The sequence below is a fragment of the Monocercomonoides exilis genome (assembly GCF_001643675.1).
Source record: "Monocercomonoides exilis strain PA203 chromosome Unknown scaffold13-1861174, whole genome shotgun sequence".
Lineage (NCBI taxonomy): Eukaryota > Preaxostyla > Oxymonadida > Polymastigidae > Monocercomonoides > Monocercomonoides exilis.
Genome location: NW_027150558.1, coordinates 208,346 through 226,788, shown reverse-complemented (window position 1 = coordinate 226,788; position 18,443 = coordinate 208,346). Strand labels below are relative to the sequence as shown.

The 18,443-nt window shown below is 36.9% G+C and overlaps 3 protein-coding genes across 3 annotated transcripts; 1 reads left to right on the top strand and 2 right to left on the bottom strand.

Annotated features, from left to right (window-relative positions):
• Positions 1–222: 222 nt before the first annotated feature.
• MONOS_6934 (ArfX, unspecified Arf protein) lies at positions 223–1,057 on the bottom strand. The gene has a single exon (XM_067877213.1). It carries the CDS (start codon positions 1,048–1,050, stop codon positions 499–501), a length of 552 nt encoding a protein of 183 aa, XP_067730636.1. The 5' UTR covers positions 1,051–1,057; the 3' UTR covers positions 223–498.
• Positions 1,058–1,497: 440 nt separating this feature from the next.
• Positions 1,498–3,698, top strand: MONOS_6933 (pyruvate kinase (PK)). The gene is made up of 2 exons (XM_067877212.1): positions 1,498–1,711; positions 1,770–3,698. The coding sequence occupies exons 1-2, from the start codon at positions 1,534–1,536 to the stop codon at positions 3,380–3,382; spliced, it is 1,791 nt and encodes a 596-aa protein (XP_067730635.1). The 5' UTR covers positions 1,498–1,533; the 3' UTR covers positions 3,383–3,698.
• Positions 3,699–9,535: 5,837 nt separating this feature from the next.
• Positions 9,536–18,199, bottom strand: MONOS_4161 (uncharacterized protein; the record flags this gene model as incomplete). Its single annotated transcript, XM_067874210.1, has 1 exon — positions 9,536–18,199. Exon 1 carries the CDS (start codon positions 18,134–18,136, stop codon positions 9,536–9,538), a length of 8,601 nt encoding a protein of 2,866 aa, XP_067730634.1. The 5' UTR covers positions 18,137–18,199.
• Between the last annotated feature and the right edge of the window lie 244 nt (positions 18,200–18,443).

Here is an 18,443-nt window from a genome sequence, read left to right as displayed (position 1 = left end):
AAGAACATGGTCATTTGTATCATTTCATGCTCTTTTTATTTTTAGTAGATAATTATTTTTATTTCATAATGGAGTTGAAAATTATTACTCCTTGATTTTTTTGTGGTTTATTTTCACATTTTTTTGTTCGTTTGTATTTCACATAAATATGTTAATCCATTTCATTGCCTCTTTTTTCACTTCATAAATTTTTAATTTCATTCAATTGTAACTGTGCAAACATTCGTGCCTTCCGTTCTACAATTTATTCAATCATTTTCTTTAAAAATTAAAAAAGACTATTATGAAAAAAATGAAATTCTCCAAGATAAAAAAAAATATGGATAGAAAAATCAAAAGGAAAAAAAATTGAAATCGAACAATTTTAATAACAACTAAATGCAAATAATTAGTGATGTGTCAAAGGTGAGAAAGCGAAATTTTGTTGCAAGATGAAGTTTCGTTTGAACGAAAAACTAATTGAAAATGAAATGAAAGAGAAATCGATCATAGAAAGTTTCAATTTTCCTTCTTTGGCATTTTTTCTGAAAGCCATGCTAATCCATCTTTAAGCCCTTCACCTGTAACAGCGGAGCACCCTTCAATTCTAAATAATTCTTCATTCTTTTTCTCATATTCCTGCAAGTCAAATTTTTCTTTCAAAGCAGCTGGACTGCATGCCCCTGGAAGATCGCATTTATTGCACAGGAACAAGCACGGCAAATTCGAAACAAAAGAGTTTGAGACAACTTTTTCAAATTCTTTTTTTGCTTCAGCAAAACGAGTGTCATCCGCAGAATCAATGACAAATATAATGCCATTTGTTCCAACGTAGTAATGCTTCCAGGTATTTCTCAACTCTTCTTGCCCTCCAACATCCCAAAGTGAGAACTTTGTTTTCTGGAATTTGTATTCCTTAACTTGAGATCCAATCGTAGATAAAGTGGGTTGAAGTGCAGCTGGATTTTCTGTAATTCGTTGAACAATTGACGTTTTCCCAGCGTTGTCAAGGCCAACAATTAATATGTTAAATTCTTTCTTTTTGAATTGATTTCCACAACAGCATCCCATCCTTTAATATATTATGGGCAGATTATTGAACAAATGACAAAAATTACAAAAAAGCAGGAATATTAAATCAAAATATGAAGTGTCGTTTCTTTTTGATTGTGAAGAAAGATTTTGAAAAAACATTATTTCCAAAAGTGAAAATCAACACTTGGGAATAAATGTTTTCTTTATAAATAAATTGTAATTCGTTCCAGACATATTCTCCATCGTATAATTATCAATTTTCCATTTCCATGGATAGAAATTAAAAAAATAACAATTATAGAAAAAAATATTTGAAAAAATATAGTTGTACATTATTCATAATGTAAAAATTGATATCCTTCTTTTATTTGTATTACCAACAAACCGAATATCCATCACTTTTCCAAATGACATATCAATTCTATTCTAAAATATATGAAAAAAAACATAAAGTGCATTTCATTTTGATCAAAGCAACCCTTTAGCAGCAATATTATCTATTTACAAGTTTGTTTTTTTATGATTTCACAAAACTCTGCAATGCTGCACCAGACGAACACAGATGCAAATGAGAAACATGGATTTTTGAAAGATAAATCATGTGCATATCGCCTTGATTGCTCAGCTGATTACCAGCTACGCCTCACAAAAATATTTTCCACGCTTGGCCCATCCACCAGCACATATGATGAAATTAGTTTGCACCATTAATTACATTTTTGCATTGATTATATTTGTTGTTTATAATTTTGTAGAAGAAATTTTAAAAGCTGGTGCTGATGTTATAAGAATGAATTTTTCGCATGGAACTTACGAATCACATTCTACCTTATATAAAAATGTTCGAAATGCTTCAAGGGATGTTGGAAAAGAGGTTGCAGTTATGATTGATCTTCAAGGTCCAAAGATTAGATGTAACGATTTTGATGAAGGATTTATCTCTCTCCAAAATGGAGAAAAAGTTTCAATTATCGCATCTTCTGAAAATGGAAAACAAGGCATTATCACAACAAAGTTTCAGCCAATGATAGTTCATTGCAAAGTTGGTGAACCAATACTTTTGGACGATGGATACATACGTTTGGTTGTTAGTGAGAAAAAGAAAGGCGAATTGATTTGCACAATTGAACAAGGAGGAATCCTAAAGAATAGAAAAGGAATCAACCTTCCTGGGACTGATCTAGCAGATGTACCTGCGCTAACAGAAAAAGATGAGGCTGATGTGCGATATGTTTTGTCAAATTTTGATATTGATTATTTTGCGTTGTCATTTGTACGCTCTGCTGAGGATGTGAGGCGTCTAAAGCGTCTGATTGCTCAGTGTGGCGGTCATGCTGGTGTATTTGCGAAAGTTGAGCGTCCAGAGTCTGTTGGCGAGTTGGAGGCCATTCTCAGCGAAACTGGATGTGAAGGTATTCTTTATGCTCGTGGTGATTTGGGTGTTGAAGCAGGATTGGCTCGTGTTCCGATGTTGCAGAAGCATGTACTTTCTCGTTGCTGCAATGGAGGGAGCTTGGGAAAGGGGATGCCAAGAGGAAGAAGGGTTTGCGTTTGCGTTTGCACACAAATGCTGGAATCAATGATACACAATCTCGAGCCGACAAGAGCGGAGTGCAGTGATGTGTGCAATGCAGTGTGCGATGGAACAGACGGAACAATGCTAAGCGGAGAGACAGCATCAGGAGAGCACCCGCTGGCAGCAGTGAAAATGATGAGCAGTATTATACTGGAATCTGAAACGCAGCTGAGGATTTCGAAGGAGAAAAGGATTGAATTTATAAGAGAGAATTTGTATTCATTGACGAGCGAAAATGATTGTGAATCAAGCTCATTTCATTCATCAATTGCTCAATCTGAAAAGGAATCTTCTCATAAGCTTCAATTGGCAGAAAAGGAAAGAATAGTTCGAGAATCAGCATTGGAATTAGCAAGGAATGCAATGAAGAGTGATGTGTCATGCATATGCTTGATACCTGTAAAAGATGAGAAAGACGAAAGCACTCTTATGAAAGATAGCGCAGAGGAAGTAAGTACATCATCATCATCATCATCATCGAATCCATCTTCATCTACTCCTGTTATCAACGTTGCTTATTCATCACTTCGAACTTTTCTCATGTATTTAGCATCTGCCCATTTAAATATTCCCATCTTTTTTGTTTCTTCTATAATTTCTGAATGCCGCGCAATGAGTGCGTATAGAGGAATATTTCCTATTTATATGGAGCCCTCTTCCATGTTACTCGATCCAATCAAGTATGTTTGCTGTTTAATAGTTGCGAAATATCCAAATGTTAGAGAAAGCAAAGCTCTTTTTGCACGAATTGGAAGTGATGGCGTGGAGTATCAAAAACAGCAAGAAATGTAGAGAATTAGAATTCAATGTTTATTCTATTTTTTGCATTTATTAAACACTTCACAAATTTGCAGTTTATAAAATAAGTATTTATTAAAATGCATTATCCTTCATTACAAAGGATAATGTTTTTGCATTTCTTTAATTTTTCATTATTAACAGTCTTGCTTTGGTGTTTAGAAAACAAAATTCATTTTGTTTTTCAAAAAGATTCTGTGAACACCATATTTTTTTGATTAATGAGTTTTCTTTTTCTTTTGGATAATTTTTTCATACTTTTCATTTTTCAAACAACTTATCAAAGAAATCTATTCAACAGCATCCATTACATATTCCAACATTTTATGAACAATAAGTTTTGATTTTGAGGAAAATGAAAAAGCAAAAAAGAATGAGCAATTTCATGGGATATTTTCTTTTTTTAACATTTTATTGAATGACATCCTCAAACAAAAAAAGTGCCAACAAGTGAAAAAGTTCTATTTGAAAAAGTTGACCTAAATATGTTTTACAAACTTGAATAATTTGTTAACCAAAATTTAACAATTAGTTTAGCAGTTAAGAAAGAACAGATATCGCACAAAATACCGGACAAGATCGATTTCACAATGACAGCAAGAGGAATAATTTTGACAATTTTCCTCCAAACACATCTCATTTATACAAACTCAATTGACAAACGAGACTTTTGAAATAGCTTCATTTGTGCTCAGAATAATTATTTTTTCAATCTCGGAGAAATTGGATTTTGAGTTTCTGTGAGATTTTAAAAATAATTTTTTTCTGAGCACAAATGAAGCTATTTCAAAAGTCTCGTTTGTCAATTGAGTTTGTATAAATGAGATGTGTTTGGAGGAAAATTGTCAAAATTATTCCTCTTGCTGTCATTGTGAAATCGATCTTGTCCGGTATTTTTTGCGATTTCTGAATAAAGACACAATTTGGTCATGTGAATTTTCGATATTTATGGAATAGATGTTTTGGAAATATGAAGAATAGCATGAGTTTGTTGTTGAACATTTTGAACGTAAACTAATTTAGAAATAGAAAACTGAAATATTATTTTCAAAAAAATTTTTTTGGGACTGTGATATTTTTAATGTGAAAAATATAAATATATATATTTTTTATTTAAAGGAAAGACAGTTATAATTTTCTAATGGAAAATATTCCAAAGCACTATTACCGTCGCAAGCACTATATTATTCATCATCTTCCGATTTTTTATCGGACTCATTCTTTTCATTTCACAATTCATTTTCAACAAAAGGCACATCTTTGTTTATTTCATCATCTTCTTCTCTTTCTTTATTATCAAGTGTTATTTTCTCAGTTTTTTTTTTTTTTTTTTTTTTTTTTTTTTTTTTTTTTTGAATCATGCTGCATTAGATCCAAAAAAAATCAACTTCATTCAGGATTTCACAAAATATATTGCCAAATAATCAGAAACGAACTTTATTATATGTTTCGCAACTGTAAAAAAGCTGCTTTGAAATGAGACCATGGGCCATCAATAGTTTTTGCGTGGTTTTGCATTTCTCTGTTAACAAATTCTTTTTTATGACAGATGGTTTGATGCCTATATCCAATTGATTACAAACATGAATATGCTCTCTATTTATCTGAAATGATCATTGTTTTTGGCAGAATGAATTTTTGGATTAAAGGGATCAATGTGTTTCTTTTTCTATTCGGTACTATGGTTATAAAACGAGATTCTGCCTCCTTGCCTTCGAGCCTATCAATACTACCAAAAATCAAAATGTGATCTTTATCCCTGTTCCATTTTTTTGTTTTTTCCATATCGCCTCATCTGTTTCCACTATCTTCCCCTTTCCACAAACAACTTGCTGTGATGAATTCCATTATCATTGACAGCACACACGAATGATGCTCCACCAAAATCCCACCGTCTCATTACCAACTTCAAGAATAGTTGATTTCGTTGGAATTGGAATTTTTAGCCAGTAGTGCAAACAAATTAAGAATGTTGTTCCTGATGGAGTCTTCATATTCTCAAAAATAGTATTATTGTTGACTGATGTTTTTTCAGTGCATTTCTGGCACTACCAAAATCTGTGGTTAAATTCTGTCTTATAACAATTCTTTTTGATTCGATGTTTGGTGCATGTGGTGATTTTATTTTCCAGAATATGAGTGAGAGACCAATCTCATATTGAATATTCATTATCGAACACTTTATTTTGATCAGAAATGCTTTTTGTTCCGAAATAAACAAAAATAAGTTCCATTTTTTTATTTTGTGCAAACACATATTTTCATGAAAAAGATAGATTTTTATGATTTTTTATTATTGACTTGTAAGAAAATTCAATCTTTCAAGCTTTTTATTCAAAAAGCACTAAAATATGTTTCACTCAAAACAATTTTTCACTTTCTCAGATAACAAAATAAATTTGATTTTCAAATTCGTAAACGCGCATCGTTGAAATCAAAACATTAAGTTTTGTTGCATTTCATAAACTTCAAAAAATGGACCCATTTTTGTTGTGTTTTTAGAAATAAACGAGAAAACGAAAAGTGCACAATTTTTCATTGAAACAGCTTGAAGAAAAATATTTTGCACCATATGAACGATTTTCGTTAAAAAATCACAGCGCAACAACATTATTATAAAAAAGAATTACCCTTATGATGAAAAAAGAAAAAATTCATATGACTATATTGTTCTCTTATTCTTACTATTTATTCGAAATTACAAAAAAATGAGTATTTCATTAAAAAAATATTTTGGTGAGAAATTGGTTTTTGGCTGAATGTTGGAAAGTGATAAAATTTTTATATTTTTTCACTAATAATAAAATGGATGAGAAATTTAACCTCTAATATTATTATTTGTGAATAAACATAATATTTTCTGATAATTCAGAAAAAAATCAACATCATAGAAATCTGATAATTTTCAAATGAATTCATATCATATTGTCAGATTATGCATTTTTCAATAAATGTGAATTGTCTAAATAAAAAGATCTTAAAATTTCACAATTTTCAAAAACTAATTGATAATTCCGAAAGTGCATTTGAAAATTTGCTTTGCTGACAAAAACATTTGTCTATTGACTCCGCAATTGATGAAAATAATAAATTTTGATAGTTCAATGAGTAATCAAACGGTGAAAGGTGAATTCATTTGAAAATTATCAGATTTCTATGATGTTGATTTTTTTCTGAATTATCAGAAAATATTATGTTTATTCACAAATAATAATATTAGAGGTTAAATTTCTCATCCATTTTATTATTAGTGAAAAAATATAAAAATTTTATCACTTTCCAACATTCAGCCAAAAACCAATTTCTCACCAAAATATTTTTTTAATGAAATATTCATTTTTTTTTTTTTTAAATTTCAAATAAAAAGTTTACGAAATTTGAATAATATGTGGTGCAAATGATGTGATGCTTTTTAACTAATTTTTATTAAGTTTCGTGAGTGTAAACAGAAAATTGATAAAAATATGAAATCAAAGTTTTGTTTGTCATAAAGCAAAAGGAACTAATCAAAAATATAATAAAATAAAATAAAAACAAATAAAAATAAAAATAAAAAGAAAAATAAAAACAAATGAATATTGCTAAATTAATTGGTAGCAAATTTTTGATAAAATATTATTTTTATTCATTTCCCCCTTAAATGCCAACAAAATTTTGCTTTGAATCTTCCTTTGAATTTTAGGAAAAGAATAATTATTGAAGAGTAGACAAACCAATAACTTTTCAAGTTTAATATAAACATTTGTAATATTTTTTTTTCCAGTTTTTCGAATTTTTGAAGGTGTTTGAATATTTTCTTTTTCAAATCATAGCCAATAGATAAAATAATGATTAATTTGAATACTTTCTTCTTGATAATAAATATGTTCATTTTGTTAGAAAAATTTTGAAGCAAAATGATCAACAAATAATTATTTCTTCAAAATCAAAAATTGAGAACAAAAAGCGTGTATTTGCTCTTAGGCAGTACAAAAACGGAAGAATGTGTTATGTTGCAGGATATGATAGAATTTAAGCATTGAACAAAGATTGCAATTTGTGCAGAGAGCGTATCGTTTGAAAGATGATTTTTGTTTTCCTATCAATTTGTGTGTGTCGGACTGTTGTTGTTCGGAGATGGGCGACCGTTGCGAGAAGCCATTGAGCAAAAGTGATTTTCATGACAGATGAATAATCATTTATTTTATTTCTCATTTTTGTGGATTCTTTTCGATGACTCAAAAAACGAGGGAATGGCTGGTGCCAGCACAAAAAGACATTGCTCTCAATAAAGCAATAAAGCATATCTCAAGACATGCAATTTTTTGGAATTGGCCAATATCGAGCGTGAAATGCCTTTTCTTTTCGATGTCTTATTTTTTTCCCCAAAAATGGAAAAAGAGTCGCTGCTTTGCTTCTGCTTGAGGATCCGATAATAAAAATACTGAATACGTTGTAGGTGCAAGATAAAAAAAAGAGGTTTGGAATTTTTATGAATGGAAATGATGTTTTTGTTGAAAAGACCAGCTCTTTTCTTTTTTAGAATTTTATTGTTGAGAAATTCCATAAGAGCCATATTGGCAGAAAAATCGTTTAGGAAATGGCCAACTGAAGAGGCTTCAGCTCAGTTTGCTTTTATTGGCGCATTTTATTTATTTTATTTTTTCCCCTCCAAAATGTGCAGTTGCCATGTCACATTTTGTGGAAAGCGAAAATGCGAGGGATGTTTGCCAGCGAAGAGCAAAGAAAATGGCTGAATGAACAAGAACTGAAATTGACATTGACCATCTGATGCGCTTGCCGACATATAATTTTGCGTGCAGGGTATTTGTATCGTTGCTACACCTAAAAGACAGATTCTGGAAGGAAAAGGATATGGGGAAAAGGAAAAGCAGCTCTTTTTTGGCGGGCATACATCCAAATAACATGTGCGTGCGTTGATTGGAGGACACGGAGCTGTGGCGATAACAGATTCTTCAAATTGGAAACAAGGGATATTGCGAATGGAAGCAGAGAAGCGATGTTCCGATCAAGTTGGAGCGTTCAAGAAATGGCCAGCAAATGTTCCATTGGTTCACAATTACATATTTTTAATTTCATTTTCCCCTGGAGCATCGCAAGTTGATTGAAAGCTGAAGCTTGAGTGCCTAATTTTTGCTGTGTCATCAGCGGCGAAAGCGCGTTTCTATTTACGAAGGGAAGAGATGTTTATGCTTCGGCTGAAAGTGCCAAGCTGGTGATCAATGTCTTAATGCAAAAAGGATGACAAAGCGGAAGGGGATACTCTGTGAATCTGTGCCATGTTGATGGAGGTGGGAATTTTTCATTGGGGAATGCAGTTATTTTGGGATGGAATGGGAATGCAAGATGCTGGGTGCTATCACCGAAGGAATGTTATAGATGGCTCAGCTTCTTGCCTTTTGTCTTGAATCGTTTGAAAGAAGGAGGCAATGAGCTTTCAACAAAAAAAATAAATTCTAGAGTGTTTCTCCCTTCATTTTGATGGAACTTATATGAAGTCTCTCATTTTTTTGAGTGCCATTTCCTTTCACATCGTTTGCTGTTATTTTTATCTCAACAATTTTTATATTGTTATATTTCATGTTTTGAATGAATAAAAAAAAAGTCATCTTGGCATGACTCTAGAAATTAGGCCAAGGCTGAGAAAGGTGCTTTCTGGGTTTTTGCGCAGGTGTCAACAATATCACATATTTTTTTGATTTTGATTTCTTGACTGAGTCAAAGCAAGGATGCTGGGATTTATTTTTTGAGAAACATTCATTTCAGAGAAGAATGCAATTCACAGAGGAAGATCAAAGGATTTCAGAAATCATTTGGCTCGATGTCTTTCCATTTTGAAGTGGATTTACAAGCAATAAAGCGGAAGTGGTTGTGAAAAATCACTTTCGAGCGAAGTGCAGGAACAACACAGAAAAACACAAACATCATCCTCTGGCTGGCAAATGCCAAGCCCTGTTTGGAGACAACAGAAACAAAACAAAAGAAAACAAAACAAAAGAAAGCCTTCAGAAGCTATAGACAGCGCTTATTTCATTCTTTCTTGTAATTATTCACCAAAAGCAAAAAAGAAAAAAGAGAGAGATTAAGAGATGAATACGAGGGGTGTGAACGATGGCGATGCTTGTGATGGGATGAGAGAAGCAAACACTAATAGCTGCAGCAGCTGTTTCTGCTGATGGCTGATTGCTGGTTTGTGAAGAGTGCGTCAGTCATTGTGGGGAGCTTGGCCGACTCGGGGAACTTCTGAAAGAACTCTCTCGAAATGGAGACGAGAGAAGGCCGGTTGGAAGGCTGAAAGGAGAGGCATTCGCTGACGACCAAAGAGAATGTGCTTGGAGTATTTCCGCACATGCTCAAAGCCTCTCCTTTTGCAATCTTGTCTCCAGCAATCACAGCCTCGTACTCCCCGAACGGGATGTGGAGTGTCAGGCACTCCCACAGCATCATCCCGATCGAGAACACCACCGACTTCTTTGTTGCTCCCATGTTCTTGTTGATCAACAGTTCCGGTGCCTTCCACCTCAAACACTCTTTTTTGAAGCTGTCTTCATCCTCAAAGGCGGATGAGGGAAGGGAGTCATCATCATCATCATCACTGGCAGATGTCACAACAGTTGATGAAGAGATGGATGAGGAATCAGAATCGTCATCTGATAAAAGGTCTGAGTGCATCACAATACAAATGACCATATGTTCTGAGAATAGCACAATGTGAGGACTGAGATTATTCAATGATTGAAGCTTATTTTCCATTTCATCAAATGAATGGAGGGCGAGATTGGCCACCCAGAACAGGATTTGGGCAGCTGTCATCTCCCTCTCCTGCAGAGTCCCAATCGCCATCTCCTTTGTCTTATTCTTTCCGTGAAGCAACATGAACAGTGAATCTCTCAAATCCACAATGAGCTTCTCATGAGGTGATGAGCATGCGATTGCATCCACCAGATTCGACATCGATGAAGTGGTTGGACACAGATCCTCTCCTCGTACAAATGTTGAATCTGAATCAGTTGAACATGTCGAAGATATTGATGGCGATGGAGTCTGCTTTCGAATTTCTTCTTCTTCATCTTTCTCTAATGCCCATTCGGGAATTTTGTCCGAGTCTTTTCCCAAAATATATTCGGTTGATCCACTCTCAGCCAGCAAATGCTCCGACGATTCTGAATGCTGAAGGCTTTTCGCATATACCCTCTTCTTCATCTTCTCTTCATTCTTCTTCTCTGCCTCCCTTTCTGCTCTCCTCCACTGCTCTTCTGGTGACATCTCCATTGTTACCATCTCAAACGCCTTCGGATCTTTTCTGACGTTGTCATTCACAATCACTTCAAGCTCCTCAGTTCTCTTCTTTTGCTTTTTCCATCGAACAACAAAAATTACAAGTGCAGTCAGAATTATCAAAAGAATAACAGCCAAAATAACAACCACAATTGGCCATATTGATTTTTCTTTGTTTCTTCCTTCAACAATCCTTTCATCTCCACTTGTCTGAGACTCGCTCTTGTTCTTTAGAATAAAAGAATCAGTTGATGAAAAGACCTTGCCTCTTCCAAACAAAATACAGACAAGAACCTCTTCTTCTCTTGCGGCCGAACTTATAAGAGACATGCTAATCTTTCCTTTCGCTTCATTTTCTGAATCAAAGCCATCTTCAGAAAACGGAAAAGTCTCTATTGAGCTGACATCATCTCTCTTTGACACAATCTGGAAACTCAGATTGCATGGGATGAGGAGCTTTCCTTTGAAAGTCAGTTCAGCAGCATCTCCATTTTCTTTCACTTCCACAGCGTCCAGTGATGGGATGAAGAATTCAGATAGCCTTCCAGTTGGAATCCCCGTGAGCTCACATCCTTCATTCAAAATCCACAGTGATGTGTTTGGCAGTAGTCCATCTCCTCCCTTCAAGCTGTCGATCTCAAGCTTTCCATTGTGTTCGCAGAGGATGTTTCTTCTGATTGAAGGGAATCTGGCGATTGATGGATCATTGCCCACAAACTCTCCTTTCACAATTCTAACGCTTCCTCCAGAAGCAGATAGTCCGCCGTGTGATGCGTTGGAAAACAAGGTATCTGAGATGGAAGCTGTGCTTCTTTCAAGGCTCGCCAGCGAGCTGTTCCAGGAGCAAAGCTCGGATGATTGCGAATTTATGTTGTTTTCTTCTCTGTTTGAAAGGTCTGTATTTTCAAACAGGCACGAGCTGATGCAAATGTTAGTACATGATGTGAATGACACAAATCCACCTTTCATCGCAGACGAATGACTGCCCACAATGTTGCATTCTTTTAAAGAAACATTTTTGGCATTTGTGAACGAAATCAAAGGTGCCCCATGGTCTTTCTCGAAGCACCCATCGAAAGAGGTGTTGCATATCTCAAGCATTCCGTCATCGCATGTGATGACACTTGCAGAATAATCTATGCTCTTGAAAGAGCAAGATGTGACCTTGACATTTCCTGTGCAGCTGCTTATTGCAGACGATGCCAAGTGGAGTCCAGAAAAAGCGCACTCACTGAAATAGACATCTCCCGAAAGCACTGTGAATAAAGTGCAAGGAATGGAAAGCTGGGATTGGCCAGTTCTTGGAGATGTGAAAGAACACGATTCCATCCTCAAGCTGTCGGAGCTCATAAAGATGAAAGAAGAATGCGAGGCAAGAGCATTTCTTTCAAACACAAAGCTCAGACGAGACAAAGTCACATGATTCTGAATTGTGATGAGAGACTCGCCTGCCTGAGATATACCTGTCTGAACTCGAATGGCTGCATCATTTCTTTTGAGAGACGTGAGGGTCATGTTGTCCAAAATGCATTCTTCATCAATGACAGATTCGCCATCAACAAGCATCATGCTTGTGATGTCGCTTGACAAGTGGAAGCAGGCATAACCAATCGAAAAGCATGGTATCTTGGCTGATCCGCATTGTCTCTCGTTTTTTCCGTTTTTGCCATCATCAGAAGACACGATGATGAAATCAGACTCATATATTGTGATAAAGTCCATCAAGTTTGTGTCGCTCATGTGATCTGTTGTATCTGAGCCATAGATGGCGTTGATGGACGAATACACACCCTCTTTCAAGGAAAACCTGAACTGAGTTTCGTTGATCTGTTTTGTGATGTTGTGGCACAGAATGAAGATGTCATTCCCAACGCCTGCTGTGTTTCCCGTGAAGAACATCTTCTGAAACAGAATGTTCAAAGCTCCCTCCACTTTTGTCGACACGTGGATGCCACCTCCCCTCCCGCTCATTGAGCAGCTGCATCTTGTCATTGTTGTGTCACTTATTCTCAACTCACCTCCATCATTCAGACAGAACGACACTGCTCCGCCCTTCATGCTCATTTCAGCCTTGCAGTCAACAAACTGAGATCCGCTTATCAAAATGATGAGGCCATTTTGGCCAGTGGAATGAATAGCGCTTCCGCCATTGTCGTTTCTTTTCGCTGAAGAAAGGGCCGAATCTGTCATGTTGATCAATCCAATCCCATTTGCTGCATTTGTTGAAGACACGCTTTCAAAAACACAACCACGATCAATTGTGCACTGGGAAATCTTCACAGCGTGAAATTCACACACGCATGCATCGTGCATCACGAACACACTTTTCCGCACCGATGAAGATTTCATCTCAAGATCATCGACACTGAGCTTTCCTCTCCTCATCAGCACAAACGAACAGTCTGCTTCTGTGTTATCTGCCGCTTTGCTTTGAAAGGCGCATCTTCTCAACAACAGCTCATCTCCTTCACTGAGGATCACGCAATCAGCCGAGTTCTCAAAGTTTTCGCCAATGGACAACATTATCGCGCATATGGACATCTCATTTCTGTTCAGCACATATGCACCACTTGTTCCATTCATCTTTTTTGAAAAAACAATTTCGCTTTGACAGTCTTCTTCTTTCAGAATTGAGGCAGAAGCCACTACAAAACCTGAGAGATCGTATTCATTATCCACATTTGCAACCCCTTCAATGAAGATTTGTTTGCCATCATCCGTGTGACTGAGGTGATTCACGCCAGTCCAGAATGATTCACATGGATCATCTTCGCTTCCGCATCGCAGCACATCTGCACCACTGGAGGACACAAAAATGGTGTTATTTGCATATGGAATTAAAAATCTGAATAAATCGGTGTCAGTGAAAATATCATCGCTTCCCACAAACACATTTGAATCGTTGATCAACCCAGAGTAGTTGAAGGAGAATGCCTGTGTGGTTATGGAGCTGTTCAAACTTGCTGAAAGCACAAATATGTTCTTTCCAATCTTTGCAACATTCATCGAAAACACAGTGCTGTTGAATAAAAATTGCTCTGTTGCATAAGCTTCTGTGCATTCAAAGAACAGCCAACCTCCTTTCCCCTCAGTTCTATTTTCTGCTTGACATTCATTTGTATTGCAATCAGTTATTTCCAATTCTCCATGCGCTTCAAGCACCACTCTCATTGCTCCTCCATTCATGCTCTGATCTGCAAAAATCTCACTAAAATTACACCCGGCTATCGAACATCCACATCCCAGTGATGCACCAAATAACGCTGAGCTGTCTTTATCTTGATGAGTGATATTGCTGAATGAGCAATTCTTCATCTGGACTTCTGCTGTTTCAGGTGCATTCATTGGTGGAACTATGTCAAATGAAAATAATGGCATTGCCATTCTGCAGTTTGTCACACTCACAAACACCAGATGGATTGATGATCCACTTGTTTTGATTACAACATAATTGTTGGGCACTTCTGATTCATCTTCTATCTCTATTTGGCAGTTTGTGAGCGAGAGCACACCTTGGTTGGTCGATGAAGAAATCACAACTTTGACTTCGTTGGAGATATGAGGAGGAACGATTATCTTCAATTGTTCGAGTTGTGTGATGCCTTTGGATGAGATCATTGTTGTTCCATTTTCAATTGCAGATGACATTGTGAGAGTTGCCTGCTGTTCTCCTTCTGATATCATCTTCACATCACTCAGATCGATCTCATGGATCACAAAAGACCCTGTCCTCACAGTTATTACTCTTTTGTCGACAGTTTTGAAGCGAGAAAGAGCTTGGTCTATTGAAGCGCATGGGTAGCACTCAAAGCCGCAGGCAATTGTGTCTGCCCCTTCCAACGAGGAAGCAAGTATTTCCGAGCCTGTTGACTGGAAAAGCAATATCAGTGGAATTGCATGTTCTGAATCGTTGCCATCAAACCCTCTCATGGAATTGAGAGATATGTCTGCCATCGTTTTGGCAAATGGAAGGGTGCTGTCGGTGACACTTGCCTCCAAACTTGGGGATTTCATGAACAGATCGCTTCCGCATTTGGCAGCATTTGGCGAGCTTTGAGAAAAAGAAGGCTCAGACACAACAAATTCGACCCCTTGATGATCGAACTCAAGAAACAATCCTCCTCCAAAGCCCCCTTTCTTTTTGACAGATGCTTCACAGGCTGCGAATGCGCAGTTTGTGATCTCCAGGTGATTGTTCATTCCAATGCAGCAGCACACGCCTCCTCCGCATGCTTCGTCACTTTTTATTTTGCATTCTTCAAATGTGCATTTCTCAAGGCATTCGTAGCAAGGCAATGCAACTTCTGGCTTGTGCATGCTAATGGCACCGCCCTTGCCCAATGAGCAAGTCACCTCCTTGAATGTGCAATTAGAAACATTCACATTTGCAGTGCAATCAGAAATCTTCACAACAGATCCGTCTCTGATTTGAGAGTTTTCAATAATCGAGTCGTTCAACATGAAAGATTCACATGCATCTGTGACAAATATGGCATCCAGCGTGGATGTGCCATCAAAAAAGGTCGAGCGCATAATGAGTTGATTTATCGACACCTGCCCTCCTCTTGCAGAAAGAAACGAAATATTTGTCGATTCCTGTTTGATTGCAACGTCGCACTCTTTGACACTCAGCGAAGAAGACTTGCACACAATCAATGCCTCTTTGAAGCCAATGCTCTTTGGCAGTGCAAAAGAAAAGTTTGTAAGCGCCGACTTTGAGACTGTTTCAATCATCCCTGCTTGTCCACCGCTGAAATTGCATTCGTCCAGACCAATCGTCACTTTGCCAACTCTTGACATTATTGTCCATTCGAAAGCATCAAGAAGTAATTCAGATCTGAGGGAAAAAGGAGAATGAAGCTCAACAAAACGGTTGCTGCCTTTGAACCAAAGAGAGACTGCAGACATAATTGATGAGCATGGGAACTCAGAATACCCGCACCTGCTGAAATCTGCACTTTTCTCTCCACCAACATGTGCAAATACAGACATGTTATCCCACAGATAAACCACAAGAGGGATAGACAATGTTTCTCCAGCTGTTGATCTCTCATATCCAGCATATCCATCAAGATCATTGCGTCCTGGCCCAAACTCAAGGGTTGTGGCGTTTATCAGTTTGTCCAGCTGCCAGGCATCGACAAATAGATTGTATCCCCGATCGGCTATGCACCCTTCAAACGCCAGCTGCTTCAAAAGAAAGTTGTCTGCATCTTTGTCAAGCTTTATGAGCAATCCTCCTCCACAGCCTGGACTCACCAAAGAACCTATGGCCTTGCAGTTGTTCATCTTGGCTGTCGCTCCTTTGTCAGATGCATTTCCTATTGAAAACGATGATCCACGTTCCATGTGTATCTGCATCCCACCCCCGTTTCCTCTGAGGCACAAGCAATCTGCAAAAGAAACATTTGACAAGCAAAACTCATTTCCATCCAAAAGTTGTGCTTCAAATATTGCGCCATTTCCGCTTTGTCGAGTGATTGTGTTGAAAGTCACATCGCTCATTTTCAGATAATTTGGAGAGGAAAACGATATCAGTTGCTTTTCGTTGCTGAATGCTGTGAAGCAAACAGAAGCAAGTTCTGCCAGACCCCCATTAACAATCATCAAAGGAGTTGAAAAAGTCGTTGCTGGGGATGCTTCTCCCTTTATTGTTGAAAATTGTATTGTCACTCGCCCGCTCCCACTCATCATCAAGACAGATGATTGTGGATTCGAATTCGAAGAAGTGTGCACCACAGTGAAATATGAAACAGACAAAATGCCAGATGACACTGAAAACAGTGCTTTTCCATCACCAACTGCATTGGAAGTCAGTGTCGACTCTTCGAATTCACAGCCTCTCAAACTCACGTTCATTTCATCAACAGGAATCGTTCCGTGGATATATGATCCTTCAGAAATCACTAGCGGCTGTGAACGGACTCTTTTGCTAATTCCCTTTTCGATTGTTTTGCAGGGCAAGCCTCCGAACCCACATTCACTTCGAGAATCGTTGCCAAACACAGATGACACGAACACAACTGGGATGGTTGATGGAGGGCGTCCAAGCCAGTCACTGTGATCAACAGTATCAATCATCACTCGAATTGGACAAGCGCTCAGGGAGTAACTGTGAACGAAAGATTCTTTTGTAACTTTTGAATTATAATAGGATGAATCAGTCGAGACATCACAACCATAAGATGTGTTTCCTATTGTGTTTTTTTCAAAGAAACAAAAATCCAGCTTTGCAATAATGCCTGAAATACTTTCACGTTCCCAAACAAAAGAAACTGCACCATGTACTGTAGACGAATTACATAAAATAATAAGACATTCTGATATTCTTAAGTTCTTAGAGGAAAAACAGATTCCTATTCCTGCTGTGTGATACGTGGCGACACACTTCATAAAGGTGTTCATTTCGAATAAATGATCTCCGATATCACTGTAAAAGAATAGCCCAGAATAAAATTGAGCAACACATTTATCGAAGGAACAAGAGGTTACAACTTCTAATGATGATGAACGGGCAGATAATCCTCCAGCTGCATATCCAGAGGAACAATTTGTGTAATTGCATTTGTTTGAATAGTGAACTCCATCACCTTCGTGATTAACAGCTGCTCCATATACAGTATTAGCGTTTTTTGATGCATTTATCATTTCGAACAAGCAAAATGACGCATTCAAAGTGGCATTTCCATTGATGAGAAATGCCAAACCAATTCGATTTGAATCTTTCAAATTGGAAAAATGGACTGAATATGCCACAACATCTCCTGAAGAATAGCTGTTGATGGAGCCGTTTGTCGGGGAGTGAGTATCAGAAGAGTGGGAGAATGAAGTGTTCATTATCATCATCAGATTCTGTGTTGGTGTGACAACAACTCCAAATTGGGCGTTGGGGCATGAATAGAATTTTGAGTTCTGGATTAGGCACGAATTCCAAATTGATGGGGTGGCATGTGATGTGAAGCGATGTGGAAGGGAGGGCGAGTGAGAAATGTTTAAAAAGCTGCATCCATCAGCAACAAAAAATGTGACATGGCCAGTTGCCAAAAATGAAGAAACATGAATATTTGTCAATGAATTGAAAGTGCAATCTTTGCATTGCAGCATGAATAATGAGCTTTCTTCGCAATTCATTGTTAGAGGGTGCTGAATAACATGTGTGTGTGATGCTATTGAGAAATTGAATAACTCCACATAGCCTCCCCAGGATGATACTTGTGAAGCTATGCAATCATTATTTGATAGCACTCTGCAACTGTGCAAACACAAGTTGGATGCGAGTTTCAATTTGAAAGTGGAGGAAAATGAATTCTGACAGAAGGATGCATCATTGATGATGAGCGATGAATTAAACAGTGTAAATTGAGATTTCATGGAACATTCAGACTTTCCATGTGATTCTTGAATATTGATTGAATCTTGAAGAGACAGCAAATCAAAAATGTGTGAATTGTGATGATAGTAGGAAGGCATTGGATAAGATTTCGAAGATGAGAGGCATTCGACATTTTCAATAATATTCAAAGAGAAAATAAATATGAAACAAACTGAAAACAAAGAGAATATCATTTTTTTAACAATCGTTTGTTTGCATACTTAAATAATGGGTGGATCAGTTTGACCATTATTATTAATTACTCATAAATTGAATAATGTTGGAGAACAATCTGTAAAGCTTTGAAAATTGTTCGGCATTATTGCGTAAAATCTGGCAACGCAAATTCCGTGTTTTTTTTTTTTTTTTTTTTTTTTTTTTTTTTTTAATTCGTTTTTCATCGCA